The sequence below is a fragment of the Hylobates moloch genome, unplaced genomic scaffold (genome assembly GCF_009828535.3).
Source record: "Hylobates moloch isolate HMO894 unplaced genomic scaffold, HMol_V3 SCAFFOLD_2, whole genome shotgun sequence".
NCBI classification, from domain to species: Eukaryota; Metazoa; Chordata; class Mammalia; order Primates; family Hylobatidae; genus Hylobates; species Hylobates moloch.
Genome location: NW_026652277.1, coordinates 93,705,876 through 93,724,479, shown reverse-complemented (window position 1 = coordinate 93,724,479; position 18,604 = coordinate 93,705,876). Strand labels below are relative to the sequence as shown.

General features: G+C 37.9%; 1 protein-coding gene across 1 annotated transcript in view; it reads left to right on the top strand.

Annotated features, from left to right (window-relative positions):
- Nucleotides 1–18,604, top strand: part of COL19A1 (collagen type XIX alpha 1 chain) — a 337,609-nt gene that overhangs the window by 303,708 nt on the left and 15,297 nt on the right. Inside the window, exons 45-49 of the mRNA XM_032154149.2 lie at nt 1,808–1,843; nt 1,976–2,020; nt 4,948–5,118; nt 8,041–8,107; nt 17,670–17,798. Of these exons, the coding sequence (XP_032010040.1) occupies nt 1,808–1,843; nt 1,976–2,020; nt 4,948–5,118; nt 8,041–8,107; nt 17,670–17,798 (448 nt within the window). The remainder of the gene's footprint in view (nt 1–1,807; nt 1,844–1,975; nt 2,021–4,947; nt 5,119–8,040; nt 8,108–17,669; nt 17,799–18,604) is intronic.

Sequence of the window (18,604 nt, the reverse complement as noted above, 5' to 3'; positions counted from 1 at the left end):
AGTTCACCCTTCCTAACTGTGGGGTGTGGGGGTGCCAAAGTTGGGGTGCAAATCCATGAAGATTGACGCAACTGGTGGAGGGACGGTGAGAGGGGTCTCTTTTGTTTGTTAGTGAAAGAAGAATGGAGGTCGTCCAAGTGTGAGGAGTAGGGAGGTGATGCTGGAGGTTGGAAGAGACAGGAAAAGGTGTGAAAGAGTACTTTTGGAAAGATAGAAAGGGAGTCAAATTGGGAAATACAGAAGGATGACCTGGTAATGCTAAGGGTGCTGCTTGCTATCTGCTGTTGTACATTTGGGTTGGAACAAGCGAGCAAAGATACGTGGTTTTCTTCAGCCAATCAGCTGCTCAGATGCAGACGTGAGGTAGGCAGAATGTACCCAGGAAAGGGGATCTGCCAGATGAATGAAATGAGGGTAGAGAGGAGCAAATACATATGAGTTATGGTAAAAATCTCTGAAAGCAGGGCTTGCCTGTGGATAGAAAGTAACACCTTCCTATACAAAAGAGAACAGTCATGATAGTCTTTGATAAATTACTGGAGACAAAAAACAAGTTGTAGGGTTACTTATTTTCTTATATTGTTACCAAAAACATGAACTACATTTTTACTCTAGATTTATCTTCTTTTATTCAAGTGACACAGCTGTTTCTTTCACATCCTCTCCTTAGTCAGCTTTATCCTTGTTCTTTGTTTGTCGGAATGTAATAAATTCTTTGAACCATACACTTCAGGTAACATGTTCTTAGTTAACGTACTCTCAATAATTCCCAGGATGTTTCAGAAAGGTTGGCGAACTATGGTTGGGTTGTCAACTGTGACAGATTTCAGCGTAATTTATAGCAGTGAAAACACGCAGTTCTTTGCAGTTCCATCCCACACCATCCATTCCAGCAAAATAAAAGTCCCTTGGGCTTTTAGAGGAGCATGTCCATGCAATTGCCTGCTGGCTAAGAAATCATATTCCTCACCTTGATCTCCCTCTTCAAATCAGATCTCAAAAACACGCTTGCTGTTGGGCCCTGGGTATTTGGTTTGACCTCAAATACTTTTCCTTCTTATGTCTCCCAGCCAATAGTTCTCTCAGTCTTATAAATCTTTAAGCAGGACTAGGCTTCATTATCACTTCTAGAACTCCTTTCTGAAGTTCAAGAAACTTCCAGTTTTCTAATAAAAAGTGGCTATTTAGTACTGTCAAAAACCATGATTATACATTTCTTGCTTTTCTTTCATATTTCCAGCTGAAAAATAACAATTGTTCTCTGAGTGACAGTTCATTTCATAGTAGGATCATGCTCTGGCCATGTTATGAAATTTCCCCAGCAGCAACTGAGACCATTTACTGAGAATGATACTCTGTGCTGGAAAACCTGTTAGAAGGTAACAAAAATGCCATACTCCAGCCACCTATGCCATGAGGCACCTTCTTATTTCTCAGGATGACCTAATAGAAGAATAAGAAAGGAAAATAATCTTTGTTGACTATTTATAGAGGACCATGCATTTTTCATGTTATTTCACTTAATTCTTAGTTTTAAGGTTATTTATTTTCCTCACTAGTGAAGAGATTGATGCCATTGATGTTAAGTAAATTGCCCAAAAAGGTTAATGGGACTAGTAAGTGACAGAGTCAGAATCTGAACTCAGGACTGTCAGATTCTATTTATTTGTTTTCCATTTTACCACCTTGCTTTACCAAGCTCTCAGTAGAAATATGATTAAGGAACTGTCCTCTAAACCTTATGCTTTTGTTGTGTTTAACTATGTTAATGCAGAATTAGAAATATTAATCCTTTTTTTCTTTATAGGGAATAAATGGAAAAGATGGAATACCAGGTGCTCAGGTATGGGAAATACAATTTAAAATAAAAGTTAAAATGCATACTGCATCCAGAATGCCTACCAACATTTAGATCAATCATACTGATGAAAAATCTTGGCAAGGAGTGATTTTCATGTTGACATCTGTTTTTCAGGGCATCATGGGTAAGCCTGGAGACAGAGGCCCCAAAGGAGAACGTGTATGTATATTACTATTGTGATCATTATTCAAGTCTGTCTGTTACAACTGTCCCATCATTTGAGTTACACAATTATGTGTGTAGACCCCTGCAAATCACCAAATATATAAGGCTAGGGTGTAGGTGATCCAAGATCTCTACTAGACATTAAATACGACAAGGGACTCAGAGCAAGTTATATGGTACATCTATGTAGTTGGCCTTTGTACACAGCCAAGTATAGTTTGCTATTTAAATTTGGAAAGCTTTTATTATCCTCCTGTCTCAGACATATATCTCTACTATAACCATCACCCATGTTCTTTTTAACTAGAGTAAGGTTTCTCAACCTCAGCACTGTGATTATTCAGGGGCAGATAATTGTTGTGGTTGGCTGTTTTGGAATTGTAAAATGCTTAGCAGCATCCCTGGCCTTCATCCACTAGATGCAGTAACACCACCATCCCTCCAATTGTGACAACCAAAAGTGTCTCCAGACATCACCAAATGCCTCTTGGGAAGCAAAATCACTGCAATTGAGAACTACTGACATACAGAAAAACTAAGTAGAGTAAAGAAGGTGGTGTGAGGGGTTAGAGAAATGGAAAGGGTAACTGAAAGTATAGTGAAGTTACTAGTAATGCCAATTATGTTATATGGTTTTGTGTTGTTTGGAGCGTTAATGTCATTATTGCAATTTCTCTTTATTTCCTTTAATGAACCTCAACATTTTCTAGTAGAATTAATTTCTACTAGAATTAACTTCTACTAGAATTAATAGAATTAATTTCTAGTAAAGTCATGCCACTGCAAGAAGTTACTCAAACATTGTTACTCAGTGTAATTCTATTAAGGGTTGCTATTGTATGTGAGTGTGGGCACAGGTTTGTATACTGGTGTCTAGTTTGCTAACTTTTTTCATTATACAAGTAATCCATAATAACTGAAGGAAATGTGAAAATACAGGTGATGTAAATTTAAAAGGAAATAAATCTTCCTTATCCCACTACACAGAGATAAGCACTGTGATATTTGGACATATTTCCATCTCTCTCACTCTAATACATAATATACACATATATTTATATGTATTAATATAAACATATACTTTTCCAAAAAGGAGCTTATGCTGTCTTGTAAGTGACTTTTTTCACCTAACAATATAGATATTTTCTTGTCTGTAAATATAAATCTATATCTACCTTTTAATTGCTATATGTTATTCTACTATTTGACTATACCTTATTTCACTTACCTAGTCCGCTGGACATTTGGATTCCTTCTAGTTGTCATAATAATAAACATCACTACAATGAACATCTTTGTACCTAACTTATAAAATAATTTTAATATGTTAAAGATTGCATTTATCTTGCACATGATCAGAGTATTAATCATTGATCAAAGTGTGCTAGTATTTTTTCTAGTCATCTCAGAAATTTCTCCAAATTTCTGTGAGCTGGAGTGACAGATACTAGGCCCAACTGCTTTTATTTCTTTCTACATGGCTTATTTCTATATCTGATTCTATGATCACACAAATCTCTGTAACTGTTCATTTATTTTTGTTATTTTTTAAGTCAAGAGAAATTGAGTTTGCCCTTCTGCAGAGTAGTCATAGTTAAAAGAATAATATAATGAGATACAGGACATCTTCAAGCATCATTCCATCATATTTGGTGTGAGGATCACTTCCTGGAGTTATGCAACTGAATATTTAAATTTTTTACTGAAGCAACTGCTATGATCTCTCTCTTTCTCTCTCTCTTGCTCATTCTCTCTTGCACAAACATATTCAGTAGTAGACACATTCCAGGATAAAAAACAGCATCAAGCATCATATCAGATTTAGGCACATCTAATATAATATTTTACTAATTAATTATGACATCTTATTCAACTGATTCTTGTTTTTTTTTGTTTTGTTTTGTTTTGTTTTGAGACGGAGTTTCTCTCTTGTCGCCCAGGCTAGAGTGCAATGGTATGATCTCAACTCACTGCAACCTCTGCCTCCCGGGTTCAAGCGATTCTCCTGCCTCAGCCTCCTGAGTAGCTGGAATTACAGGCGTGTGCCACCACGCCTGGCTAATTTTTTTGTATTTTTAGTAGAGACGGGGTTTCTCCATGTTGGTCAGGCTGGTCTCGAACTCCTGACCTCAGGTGATCCGCCCACCTCGGCCTCCCAAAGTGCTGTGATTACAGGCGTGAGCCACCGTGCCTGGCCCAACTGATTCTTCCATAGTTCATTTATACTATCAAGTAAATGATGTCAGTGACATCTTCCCCCCAGTCACCTGCTTTGATCTTTTCAATGGTTCTCCCTTCTCACCTTCCTGTGGGTATATATTTAGGGCACAGTGATCACACTCACATGCACACACACACAAACATGCACACACATGCATACACGTGTAAAGCACAAATACAGAAAACAAACCTGAAGAGTCTAATAAAGAGCAAACAAACAGGGGAAAGCCAGGGGTGGGGAGAGCACATGATTTAGGAGAGATTTTGAATGTCCTGAAGTTTTTTTAAGTGAAAAGTCTCGTAATGAGATCCTCTTGGCAATCTTCCTTTATCATTGTAAAGGAGACCCAGACCTCAAGTGATAGCTGGTACTGACTCTCAAAACTGCCACCATCCTAGATGGGCAACCAAGTACACCTAACATTCTCTCTATCTTTTATATATTAAGTACTGCCAAGGTGCCAGGCATTGCTCTGAGCACTTTACTTGGGTTAATTCACTTAGTTCTGAAAATCACCCTATTTAATGGATACTATTAATATGCCCACTTTGTAGGAGAGGAGGCTAGGACACAGAGAGTTTAAGTTATTTATACAAGGCCCAACAGCTAATAAGTGCCAGTATGAATCCAGAACTTTTGCTCTCAACTACAGCTGATGCTAGAAGAGATTATTCTTTATTATTATTTTTTTCCTTAACAGGGTGATCAGGGGATTCCAGGAGACAGAGGCTCACAAGGTGAACGGGGAAAACCAGGCCTTACAGGCATGAAGGGGGCCATTGGTCCTATGGGTCCACCAGGAAACAAGGGCTCCATGGGATCCCCTGGCCACCAAGGCCCTCCGGGCTCTCCAGGCACCCCCGGCATTCCGGTAAGTAGTGCTAAGACGCTTCAGGGCTCCTGGCTTGTACCGACCATGTATCCCTTTTACAATGAAAGCAATGATACTGCCTTTCCAGTAAATAAAACAAACCTAAACTGGTCCCTGTGAGGGGAATAATAGCTGTCATTTAAAGTTACGTGCCAGATCCTCTACTAAGCACTTATTACACATTACCTCATTTGATCTTCACAATCATTCTGGAAGGATTGGTGTCCTTTTCAGCCCAGTTTTATAAACACATAAAATGAGCATTAATTTGCCCAAGGTCACAGATTTATTAAGTGGGTCGGACCCAGGTCTGGATGGCTTCAAACCCATGCTTTTAACATACAGGTACTATCTCTAATGTCTCCTTACACTACACAGAAACCACATATGCCTGTTTCATATTGCTACGAAACATGTCCATTTCGTACTCTGTTTTGTTGAATATCAGAACAACAAATCTGCCATGAGTAGTGCCTTGAAGTAGAAACCACTTAGGCCAAGAGTGTTTAGTGAAGGAAGCCCATATCTTTATTAATCCTCAGGAGGAGTGGTGAGTGGCTATTCTGCAGAGGAATTTAATCTGCAAATATCCATGTTAGGAATAAAGGAGGGTCTTGAAGTGAAGTAGGGCAATTAAAGACATTCTCCTCAGATAATCAACCAATACCAGATATAAAGCAAAACTGAGCATTCATACAATTTTCATACTTCTTTTTTTTCTGAGCAGTAAGTTAATGGTCCACTTTCATTTTATTTTATTTGTCCATATTTTCTAAATTTTCTTTTTTTTATTTTATTATTATTATACTTTAAGTTTTAGGGTACATGTGCACAGTGTGCAGGTTTGTTACATATGTATCCATGTGCCACGTTGGTGTGCTGCACCCATTAACTCATCATTTAGCATTAGGTATATCTCCTAATGCTGTCCCTCCCCCCTTCCCCCACCCCACAACAGTCCCCGGAGTGTGATGTTCCCCTTCCTGTGTCCATGTGTTCTCATTGTTCAATTCCCACCTATGAGTGAGAACATGCGGTGTTTGGTTTTTTGTCCTTGCGATAGTTTACTGAGAATGATGTTTTCCAATTTCATCCATGTCCCTACAAAGGACATGAACTCATCATTTTTTATGGCTGCATAGTATTCCATGGTGTATATGTGCCACATTTTATTAATCCAGTCTATCGTTGTTGGACATTTGGGTTGGTTCCAAGTCTTTGCTATTGTGAATAGTGCCGCAATAAACATACGTGTGCATGTGTCTTTATAGCAGCATGATTTAGAATCCTTTGGGTATATACCCAGTAATGGGATGGCTGGGTCAAATGGTATTTCTAGTTCTAGATCCCTGAGGAATTGCCCCACTGACTTCCACAATGGTTGAACTAGTTTACAGTCCCACCAACAGTGTAAAAGTGTTCCTATTTCTCCACATCCTCACCAGCACCTGTTGTTTCCCGACTTTTTAATGATGGCCATTCTAACTGGTGTGAGATGCTATCTCATTGTGGTTTTGATTTGCATTTATGACAGGATCAAATTCACACATACTTCTTTATTTCTGCCCACTGTCCTGAAACTCTACTTGAATAAAGCCTGTGTAACTTCACTCTCGGGGTTGTGTCAGTAATTGGTATTAGATGCATTAATTAAAGTTCATTAATGAAATAGAGCATTCTTGGAATTATCCTGTCCTACAGGAATCATCACTTTATAAGCCCATCACATAAGATTTTTTTTATTTTTACTTTTTGTCATTCCAAGTAAGTTTGTTGTTACAAGTGAACTAGCACCACTATGTTAGGAAACCCCACAATAATACTGTTATCACATATCTACACACAGACAGGATAGAGGAATTTTCAGTGAAGAGTGATGAGGAATGTACCCAAGAATGTTTATAATAAATTAAGGCTCACTATCTAAGTAGGCTCTGCTTCATTCTTAAATTCACATTGCATGGTGATTTTCTGTAGAGCTTCCGACTCTCTTATCTGATCGTCTTCTGTTATGGTCTTTGTTCATGTATGTATCTCAAAGTGGATAGTTGGCAATGGGGCTTATTGCCTTTGTGACAACCTCCAATCTTCATCATATTGTCTTTAATGCCACACATATACCCCTGGATAATAATCACCAACTATAAAGAGTAATAAATACTTTGAAATTCTAACCATCAAGAAAAAAGTAATAGCTCTTTTAAAAATATCAAGGTACTATCATAAAACATTACTGTTATAAATGTTAAATTCTTTGTCAAATGCATGTGGATTTACTTGTCAACGGTGGAAAATTCAGCTGACATTATTTGCCTGCTTCCTTTTACCAGATCCCAATTAAGAAAAGAAAATTACTTAGTATCTATATACTTGCAATGTGTAAATTACAGAATAAACTTTATGATGAAATGGGTAAAACTTGCTTTTATCCCATGAATACAACATTTTTGAAAATAATCCAGCATACTTGGAGTTCTGTTCCAGGTTGTCTTCCTTTGAAAATACATTATATCAATTAGATATTGACTTTGCCATCCAGGGATTGGTTAAAAGTTAAATTGTGGTTAGGCTACTAACATCATGATTACACTTTTTAGATTACTTAATGTTATAAAATGAAGTCATAGGAATGTCTTCCCTAACTGTATAAAGCCATGTGTCTCCATTTAATAGGAAACCTGTTGATACCACTGGTTATGATCGCAGCCCATAGCTTTTAAAGCAATTATGCACTTCAACTTCTTCCCAGAATTTGGTCAAAGCAACAGATACTTATTGCCCAATATAATCAATTGCCAAAAGCATTTTTCTTGATAAATGCATCTCTACAGAAGTTTCAAATAGGCAAGCCAACCCAATATTTCTATTCTTTATTCATTTGTGCTATGCTCTATTTTAACAACCTTTTTTTTCCTTCTTCAGGCTGATGCAGTTTCATTTGAAGAAATAAAGAAGTATATTAATCAAGAGGTCCTAAGGATTTTTGAAGGTTAGATTTTCTTAATAACATTTTTGAATTTTTCACTGATTCCCACCTCCCACCTACTATGGGGAATCCCTCCAGCAACATTCTCGAAAGATGGCCATGCCACAAAAACCTTAAGAGGCAGCCCATTTTATGATGGGACAGCTCTTTGATGAAAATTCTTCTTTACACAAAGTTAACTTTTGCCTCCCTGGAACTTCCTTTTATTATACCTGGTCTGTAAAACAACACAGGTAAAGTACCTGCTTGTACTCACATGACAGCCCTTTGAGTATTTTTCAATATCCCTCATACTCCTCCTTAGTTTTCTCTTTTATGGAGTAAATGTACCTAGCTCCTCCACTATTATCACCCCTGGGAAATGTTTAATTTATAAATGACTCTCATTTACCAAGGAATATTTTGACCAAGGCAGAGTAGTGTCTTTTTATTTAGACCAAAGTCAGCAAACTGTACCCCCTAGCCAAAGCCATTGCCACCTGCTTTGTACAGCCTACAAACTGAGAATGGTTTTTGCTTTTTGGTGGGGAGCAGTGGGAATGAGTTATATTTTAAAATGATTTTTAAAAATCAAAAGATATTTCATGATATGTGAAAATTATCTGAAATTTGAATTTGTTTCCATAAATAAAGTATGCACATTCCTTTACCTCTTTTCTCTGGCTGTTATCCCACTACAGCAACAGGACTGAGCAATTGTGACAATATGGTACATAAAGGCTTAAATATTTACTATCTGGCCCTTGCAGAGAAAGTTCTGACCCCTGCTCTAGATACTTCAATAATTCATCCTAAGATGTATTGCTTTTTTGAAAACGGCATCCATATTATTCTGTTGATTCATTACGAGTTTTCAGCTAACTAACAGCCCTGGATCTTCCTTATAAAAATATTTTTAAATGAGGTGTTTCTCATTATGGACCGTGTGTTTATTTTTTAAATCTAAGTGTGTGATCTTATGTTTCCTCTTATTAATTTCACACCATTTGTGTTCGTATCTTGTTCCAACCTGAAGATGTCTTTTGAAATGTTGTTTCTTGTAGAGCAGGTTGGCTGACCCTATAACTTTGTGTCATGCTAAATTTCATAAGCATGTCATCATTCTAGTTGTTGATAGAAATGTTGACTAAAAGGCCGGGTGCGGTGGCTCACGCTTGTAATCCTAGCACTTTGGCAGGCCGAGGCAGGCGGATCACGAGGTCAGGAGATCGAGACCACGGTGAAACCCTGTCTCTACTTAAAAATACAAAAAATTAGCCGGGCGTGGTGGCGGGTGCCTGTAGTCCCAGCTACTCGAAGAGGCTGAGGCAGGAGAATGGGGTGAACCCGGGAGGCGGAGCTTGCAGTGAGCCGAGATTGCGCCACTGCACTCCAGCCTGGGTGACAGAGCGAGACTCCGCCTCAAAAAAAAAAAAAAAAATGTTGACTAAAAAAGCCAAGAGTCAAGGATTAGGTCTTTCTAAATGCCATGGGATTCTTTCTGTCCACTTGTAAATCATCTTCTAATCTATTGTTTAGTGAGCTCTGAATCCATTTCATTGTCCGAAAACTCACCCTACATTTCTTTGTCTATTTGCAAGGAATTGACAGTATCACATGATTTTGACAAATGGTTTGCTAAAATCAAGATTACTCGTCTGAACTGTAAGATTTAACAAATAAATCCATGTTGGCTCTCATGGTTCCTACTTCCTTTGCTTAGCATCCATAAGCCAAAAATAGATTGTTGAATTTTTTAAGGAATAAGATTATAAGATGCCCCAAGTCGATCTTGAGTCCATTGCCTCAAACATGGACTCAGCTCTTCTCCAAGGAGTCTTGATTATTTTAAATAATAATTAGCAGCAGAGACTGAAATCTTGGTGCTTGGATGCACGTTATCTTGTTTTATATGAGAACTAGAAATACAGTAGAGTAACACTAGGACTTGTAGCTACTTTAATGACAAAACAGAAAAAAATGGGGTTTTTTTTTGTTGTTGTTGTTTGGTTGGTTGGTTGGTTTTTGAGCTGGAGTCTCATTCTGTCACCCAGGCTGGAGTGCAGTGATGCGATCTTGGCCCACTGCAACCTCTGCCTCCTGGGTTCAAGTGATTCTCCTGCCTCAGCCTCCAGAGTAGCTGGGATTACAGGCACCCACCACCAAACCCAGCTAATTTTTGTATTTTTAGTAGAGACGGGGTTTCACCATGTTGGCAAAAAATGTTTTTTTAAAGGTCATGAATTTATGCTGTTGATTTTAATTTACCTTGGCCTTCACTAAGTATCTTTATCTTGCTCTGATATGACAGTTTACTAATACATTTGTCCACTCTTTTGTTGAGCTACCAGTAATTTTAATGTTGCCCTTAAATTTTGAGGTCTTTTCTTTCTTTCTTTCTTTCTTTCTTTTTCTCTTTCTTTCTTTCTTTCTTTTTTTCTTTCTTTCTTTCTTTCTTTCTCTCTCTCTCTCTTTCTTTTTTTGACCCTTGAATCAAACATTATGGACTAGACTCTAAAGTTTGCAATCCAAACACTCATTTCCCCCTCAGTAAGCTTGAAAAAAAAGGCAACTGTTTGAAAAAAGACATCTCAAGCTCTTCAGGGGAACACTGAAGAATATACCCGTGACTACATAATTTGCAGTGTTCAGTGCACAGTGAAAATGCTGGCGCACTTGTTAAAAAATGATTACGAATTTTAAGACAGCAATAGTAAAGCCGTAAACTAAACATGGGGCCCTATGTGACTGCATAGGTAATGCGGACATGTGAGTCCTGGGGACAGGACATCTAGGATCTCAGATAGTATCCATGCATTTAGTTGACCTCAACCATGAAAAGAGAAATGCTAGCATATATGTATTTTTGAATTGCAATCTAAAGTTTTCCTTTAACTCTTAATCCCCATGGGCTCTAGTGTCTTTATTTATCTTTTATCTAAGAGAGCTTTAATACTGAACTTCAATCTCTTAAGAGGCTTTAGATAAAATCATATATTTAATAGTCAGTAATTAAACCATCTTTCTGGAAGCTGATTAAGAATGTCAGAAAATATAACAAAGCATTTTCAGAAAAAAAAAAAGTGACATGTTGAGATATAGAAGGTGTTCATTTTACAAGTCCATCAGACACTGGATGAAGGTGTGGCCCCTGGCAGCCTGCCCCGTGCATTCAGCAGAAGAGACACTTCTACTCCCTCCTGGGGAAGGCTCCGTGCTGCCCACTCCCAGGCCATTCTGTGGCTACTCTCATGAAGGGCTATCAGTCTTCAGAGGAGGCAGGTCAGGGGAGTTGGGCCACTCTCCATCTGTGTTGGGGCAGGCTCACCAGACTTCTGCTTTCTGAGAAGCTCCTCCTCTGAGTCTGGATCCTTCCTCTCTGAGTTCCTGCCCCTGCTTCCTCTGTCACAGCCCACCTGCCTGGAAGCTGACAGGTGCAGAGTCCTCCCCGGGTCTCTGGCTTCACACCCGTCTCTCCTACTGCGTCTCTGTCTCTTCCAGCCTGGCCAGGTCCAGGTGAGTGGCTGGACCCCCACCAGAGCCAGTATTCCCTCAGAAACCACAGGTGTCTTAGCCTCAAGACAATATTTTAAAGTGACCCATGAGGAAACTATTTTCTGAGACTTCTAAACTCTAAGCCTCCATGTGTGATAGCCCTTTCCTTTTATCTCTCTTGACACTAGTCCAGCAAAACTGTCTTCTCCCAAACAAAACTGTGCCTGAAACCCAGAATTTAGTTATTTAGCATTTAAACTAATTTGTCCCAAGATCGTTTCAATTCACTCCATTTAATTTTCCACTTAGAAATCACCTTTTCCATGGCTTCTGAACACCATTTACAAAAGAGAAAAAAGAAAACTCCATTTTCACAAATCGTAGAGCTCCAAGGTCACAATTAGCATTTTCGGAAAGCTTTTTCTCTAAAAGCAAAGATTAATTTTCACATGTTAAAATAGTTACAGTTAAGTAGTACAGACAGCTAACTGCTACAGTTAAGTAGCACCCGTCTCCTTCCCTTTTTCTTAGTGGTTTCACAAGAGACAGTGTCAATAACAGCTAATGCTATCTCTGCTGCACGCACCCCTGCACATCTGCAGCCGCGAGAGCCATTCTCTCCAAGCAGCAAGTCGCAGACTGTCAGCAGGGGCTCGAAGGCGTCCTTGGAAGATACTGCTCTCCAACTTTATCATCCCAAGTGTCCAGATTACACCCTCTAGTGAAACCCTAGACCACGATGACCCAAACTTTGGGCTCTCCTCTTGTGGCTTTTAACCCCCTTTGGGGCTTCCCAGGTGACCCACCTGGTGATACAACACCCTACAAATCTCAAACCTTGAGCTATTTTCCAGGCCACCTAACCTCCCTTCAACATCCTGGTGCCCCTTCCCAAACCTAACTGTGGTGGAAAGAGGTGTCTTTTCACCAATCCCAAGTCTAGGTTCCAGATTGATCACTATGCACAAATATATATCCTCTCTGAAGTTGAATTAAATTCCCAATTTGATTGTCCAACAAGTCAAGTCCTTTTGGTAGTAAATTGACCACCCAGGACAAGGACAGATGCCATCCATGTGTCTCAGCTTAGCATTTGGCTTTGGAAGGGCTTTCCAGCTGCCAGTGAGGCTGCCCACACAAATGAGGGTCTTGCCAGATCTGAGAAGTTTAATTCTTGCTATTACACTGTCCTATTATGCTTGAGAACTTACATCAACATGCAGGAAGAATTTACCAACCTATGCAGAAATGTGTACCAACATCTGGCTCTCTAAGTTCTTGAGTCAAACATGGGACCAACAAGCCCACACCTCCAGCTGTGGGAGAAAAGAAAGATTTGGGCTAAGTATTCCTGAACAATGTTTCTGCCTCCAGATTTCCAGTGTTCAGAAAATCGCCTTACCTATGTTTTCTCGATTTTTCATATATATATTTCATATATATATATATATGCATATATACATGGATGTGTGTAAATACGTATGATCCTGTTTTCTTATTCCAAGGTTGTAACATCTTTTCTTACCTCTCTACAACTAAGATATTAATTTTTATATATGTATATATGTACTTGTTATATATGCATCATCTGATAAATATACATCATTGATTTTATATATATATTTATATATATATATAGAGAGAGAGAGAGAGTTAAAAAACATATTTTCCACCACAGTCTCTGTGTCTTCCAATTTGCTTCTTTCTGTTTTTTTGGTTGCAACTCTGTTGTTCAGTTTATAGGACTTCCTCAGTGTCCAGGAATCCTTGGCTGTCTGCATACGTAAGAGCAGGGTTTTAAAAACCGATTGAAAGTTGTGAGTGAACAGTGGGGCTTGCCAACCTCGAGTTTCACTTAGGGTAGTCCATTTGGGCTTTCTAACTGAGGGACCCTTAATTTCAGTGTCTTTAAGTCTTTACTCTCAGTCTGGTCAGATTCTGCAGTAGAGACATTCTATTTCCTGCCTGGCTGTGAGCTCAGCTACTTCAGATTTTCAGTTTGGAAGCCCGAGTCTCAATGGAGTCTGGGCTCCTCCATGCAGAGGCAGACTACTTACCGTTTTCAGATAATAATAAACCTTCAGTCTTTTGCTAGGGATGGGGAGAGGCACCTGCCTAGCTGTATAGAGAAAGGAATTTCAACAACTACTAAAACAGGCTTTCAATCAGTGCTCCTTATTTTAGTTCCCCTCTTTCACCCCCGCTTCCAGAGGTAACTTGTACTGCCAATTCTGAGCCTTCTGAGGATTTTGTAGTTTAGATCAAGTTATTCCTCTACTTCTAGTCTAAGAGTTTAGTTTTCTTGAGTTTGCTAAGTAATGTATCACTCAACCATCTGGTTCTCAACTTCCAAAATTGTGCTGCTATTGTCTCCTTTCATATGTTCCCCCATTCTTGTCTCTTTATGCCTTTAAGAGGATTGTTTTGCTAGGATTCAGGAGGTAGTTAAAGCAGATCCATGTGTTTAATCCACCATCTTTACCCGTGATAGTTCAAAGCAACATACTCATAAAGGTGGCGAATGATTGAGACAGAGACAAATGAAGTAGTGACCACCTTTGGGTAATAATGAACCACAAAATAAATATGAATCCACCAAATGATGCTGTTGAATTAACAGTTAAAAATGAAACTAGAATATAATTATTAAAATATCACAGGAAATTACTCTTCTGATATTTTTGCCCTTTAGGAGAGAACTATATTTAATTTTGGCTTCCACATTTAGGAGACATTTATGGAAAAGCCCTGAAATAATGGAACCAAAAAGAGATTTACAAAATAGATTGTGAAGCCTATGAGTAAAAGTTATTTAACCTGAATGCTAATATGTTAACAATATGACTGATTTCCCAAGGGAAATACTCATTAACTGCTTTCTGTTTCCATAATGGGGTAGCAAAATAAAATAAATTGAAGTTATACCAAGAAAATAGATAATTAGACATTTCCATAGGCATTAGGAGAAGATTAATTTCTGTCTTTGAAATATTTACAAATTTCATCTGTGAAATAGAAGATAGACATGGGCCAGATGACATGTGTGTGTTCCTTCCTTCTCTAAAATACGTAGTTTATCTTCACATTAATATTAATGTTTGTATTATATTAAGGAGCCCATTCTCCAAGGAAGCCAAGCCTTGGTCTCATTTGTTAGGGTGACTGCTGTGGCTTTGCCTTGGCAGATGGAAAATGTGTGTTTGGTTTATGCATGCTTATATCGGAACTCTTCAATTTCCTGCCTCATGAGAAAGCACAGCCAAAAACATTGTAATTGACTGAAGATCCCTGAAAACAGAGGAAAAGCAATTAAGAATAAAGGCCTTTACAATTCATCTGGATGCTCTGAAACATATTATTGTAAATTATAGAGCCTTAGGGTAGGGTTCAGAAGAGGTAATTACCCTTATGCTAAATGACTGTTTCTGAGTGTATCTCGAAGCCATGTAATTTACAGCTAGAAGTAGTGAAAACAATTTTCTGTTTTGCTAAAAATATTAAAAACCACCAAAGTACTTCTAAACTCAATTCATATATTAAAGAGGAAAAATTAGTATTTGTGTTTCGAGATTGAAGGTATTTAAAGAGACATGTTTCAAATTAAGAAAAATTGTGACCAGGCACAGTGGCTCATGCCTGTAATCCCAGCACTTTGGGGAGGCTGAGGCGGGCGGATCACGAGGTCAGGAGATCGAGATCATTCTGGCTGACACGGTGAAACCCTGTCTCTACTAAAAATACAAAAAAAATTAGCCGGGCATGGTGGTGGGCACCTGTAGTCCCAGCTACTCAGGAGGCTGAGGCAAGAGAATGGCATGAACCTGGGAGACAGAGGTTGCAGTGAGCTGAGATGGCACCACTGCACTCCAGCCTGGGTGACAGAGCAAGACTCCATCTCAAAAAAAAAAAGAAAGAAAAATTGTACTGAAATACATCTCTTCTTCGAAGTGCAGAACAGCAAATATTATGCAAAGTTTCAAACTGTGATTATTGAATTTCATATTTATTGTAATGCCCCAAGTTCATAATATGATGTAATGAAGATATTATACGTACATTCAATATGATGATTTGTAAAACTAAAACTATATATTCATTACCTATTTGTTTTATCTATTAGTTACTAGAATAAGATATATTAATATCAACCAAACATCCCAGGTAGATAGTGAGGTAGTGATACCGGAGGGCAGGTGATTTCATATCACTCCTTGGGACCAGCATCCATTAGATCCCTGTTGGCCTCCTACTCATCCTTCAGTCTGCAGCCAGAGATTCTAGTACTGTGCGGGTTGTGGTATGTTTCCATTCTGCATGCTTTGTGACGTGAGAATGTGAAGGTAGGTGATTACTTTTTGAATAATGACAGCTAATGCTCTATGTCTATTGGGGCTTTTCCCTTAATAATTCTGTATGAAAAAATAATTGTTTTTCTTTCTTAACCAGTATGGGCCTACATTGTTTTTAAATGATTGTTTTAATTGAAAACTCAGGGGAAAACAGATTTTCCTCAGAAGTAATTTACTCTTTATTTAAAAATTTACATAAAATAAAAGATACATATCTGTTTAAGTATGCCTTTGCAATTCAACTAAATCAACTAAACTGAGTGAAAAGACTGGAGAACATGGAAGGAACTCTTTACGAGATCTATGTGATTTGGGCTTTGTGTTTTCTAACCGACGGCTAGAGTTTCTGCTGCGTTGTTGCCTGTCTTTTGGTCTTTACTTACAAAATAAATACTAATTTCTTCAGTAAAAAAAACTTTTCTGGAAGATTTGTCTGCACGAAACCCAGACTGAAGTTTTTAAATTGAATATTCATTTCTTACTACACACGTGTCTTTGAAAAATAGTGTGTAAATTATTTTAAAATAAAACCATTTAAATTACTAAGAGATTTTTGAAGAAGTTATGCAAAAAGAAAAAGAATAAACAATGCGGTTAACTTCTTGTCATGTCAAGGATAGAGCCTCCTCAAGTTTTCTGTTTGAAATCTAGTTGTTCATATATTAGATTTTTTAAATGTGAGGTGTACTAAATATAAACAAACCAAGCAATTTCAAGAAAGACTCCAATGATAGATTGTATTTATAATGGCCCTGGAATAGTTAATGATTTTACCAAAATTAATTTCATGTAGTAGTAAAATATTCAATATGCTTTTTTTAGTTATCTGTTGCTGCGTAAGAAAATACCTCCAAACTTTAGTGGCTTAAAACATTTATCTTACATTTCACATTATAAACGTTTATTATCGCACATGTTTTATGGGTCAGGGACTTGGAGTGTTGCTGAATTGTATGGATCTGGCTCAGGATCTCTAATGAAGTTGCAGTCAGGATGTCATTCAGAGCTGCAGTCATTTGAAGGCTTGACTAGGGCTGGATGATCTGCTTCCAAGTTCATGTGCGTGGCCACTGGCAGGTAGCATCAGTTCTTCCCCACGTGGGCCTCTCCACAGGACTTCTTGGGTGCTCTCACCCCATGTCAACTGCCTTCCTCCAATGAGTGATCTAAGAGAGAAAGCAACTAGGAAGCCACGATGTCTTTTATGACCTCGTCTCTCTAGTTGCCCACTGTTCATTCAGCCTTTTTCTTTTCACTAGAAATGAAAAGTCTAGCCCCCATTCAAAACTAAGAGAATTAAACTCCAACTTTGGAAGACAGTGTCAAAGAATTCGTGAATATATTTTAAATTACCACACATACCTTCACAACATTGCTGGAAAGTGCCTTAAAGTTATTATGAAATCATTTTTTAATGTGAACCTAAACTCTCTCCACATGCCGTTACCAGAGGTTAGATTCCATGCTAGTGTTCTGTCCACTAGATTGTTACATCTCAGAAGCACTGAAAATTCTCAGACTTTCTGAGTGACACAGCTGGTCTGCATCTATACACAAACAACTTTGTGCAATCGATTTTATTTGTCTAATCAAAAAACTCAGCAGTCAGACCAGTTGGTAAATTAGATGTGCTTAAATTAAAAACTAAATCTTTTTGTTTGTTTGATTTCATGTATTTTGAAATTTTTTGACATAAAATATTTCTGTTCCATGATATATTATTTTTTCTTCTATACATGAAGAGAGGATGGCTGTATTCCTATCCCAGCTCAAGCTGCCGGCAGCAATGTTGGCTGCCCAAGTTCATGGGAGGCCTGGGCCACCAGGGAAGGATGGGTTGCCTGGGCCACCAGGAGACCCTGGACCCCAAGGTAAGTCTTCAAGTGTAATATTGGCTTATTGATTTTTAACTCTCTGTATTTATAACATGTTAGTCACAGTTAAGGAAAAAAGTATGTATGTATGTATGTACTTTATTTATATATTACATATATGCATATATGTAATATATAAAATGGTTTCATATGTAATCTCTTTGTAATATTTGACATTCTAGAAGTAGATGTTTAACTATTACTACTTCAAATTTAAAACCAAATGAGAGTTACCTGGTATTCTAAATGTATTGTAATAATAATATTTATTATAACAATAACAGCAATAATATGTGCTTATATATCATTATTATCTAGGAATCTTGGAATTTTTTAGGCCTCCTCTTTTGGTGTAATTTAAACAAGTCTCCATCATCTGAGTATCTTAAATAAACTGGAGAAAGAGTTTTAGGAGACTCAATGACAAATAGTTATTTGGTTCTAAAATATATTTTTAAGAAATTTTAGAATCTGTCTGCTTTGAATACAGCTTGTGGATGGTAACTTGAATGTTAAATAATTTTTCGCATGATTTCTAAAGTTCTTAAAACCCAACTTATATTGGCAAAAAAATTTGTTCCACTTATGACAACTTGACAAGAGACATAATCTTAAGTATAGCTTGACTAAATTAATCTGACAAGGCCATTTTCTAGAAATATGATTAGCAATCCAGCAAAGTGGCCAAACAGGCCCAGACTTAGAAGAGTTAACAATTCTGAAAGGGAAATATTAAATTCAGTGAGTATATATCATGAAAGATAAGACCAGGAAAACTGCTTCTTATTGTTAACCATGGAGTC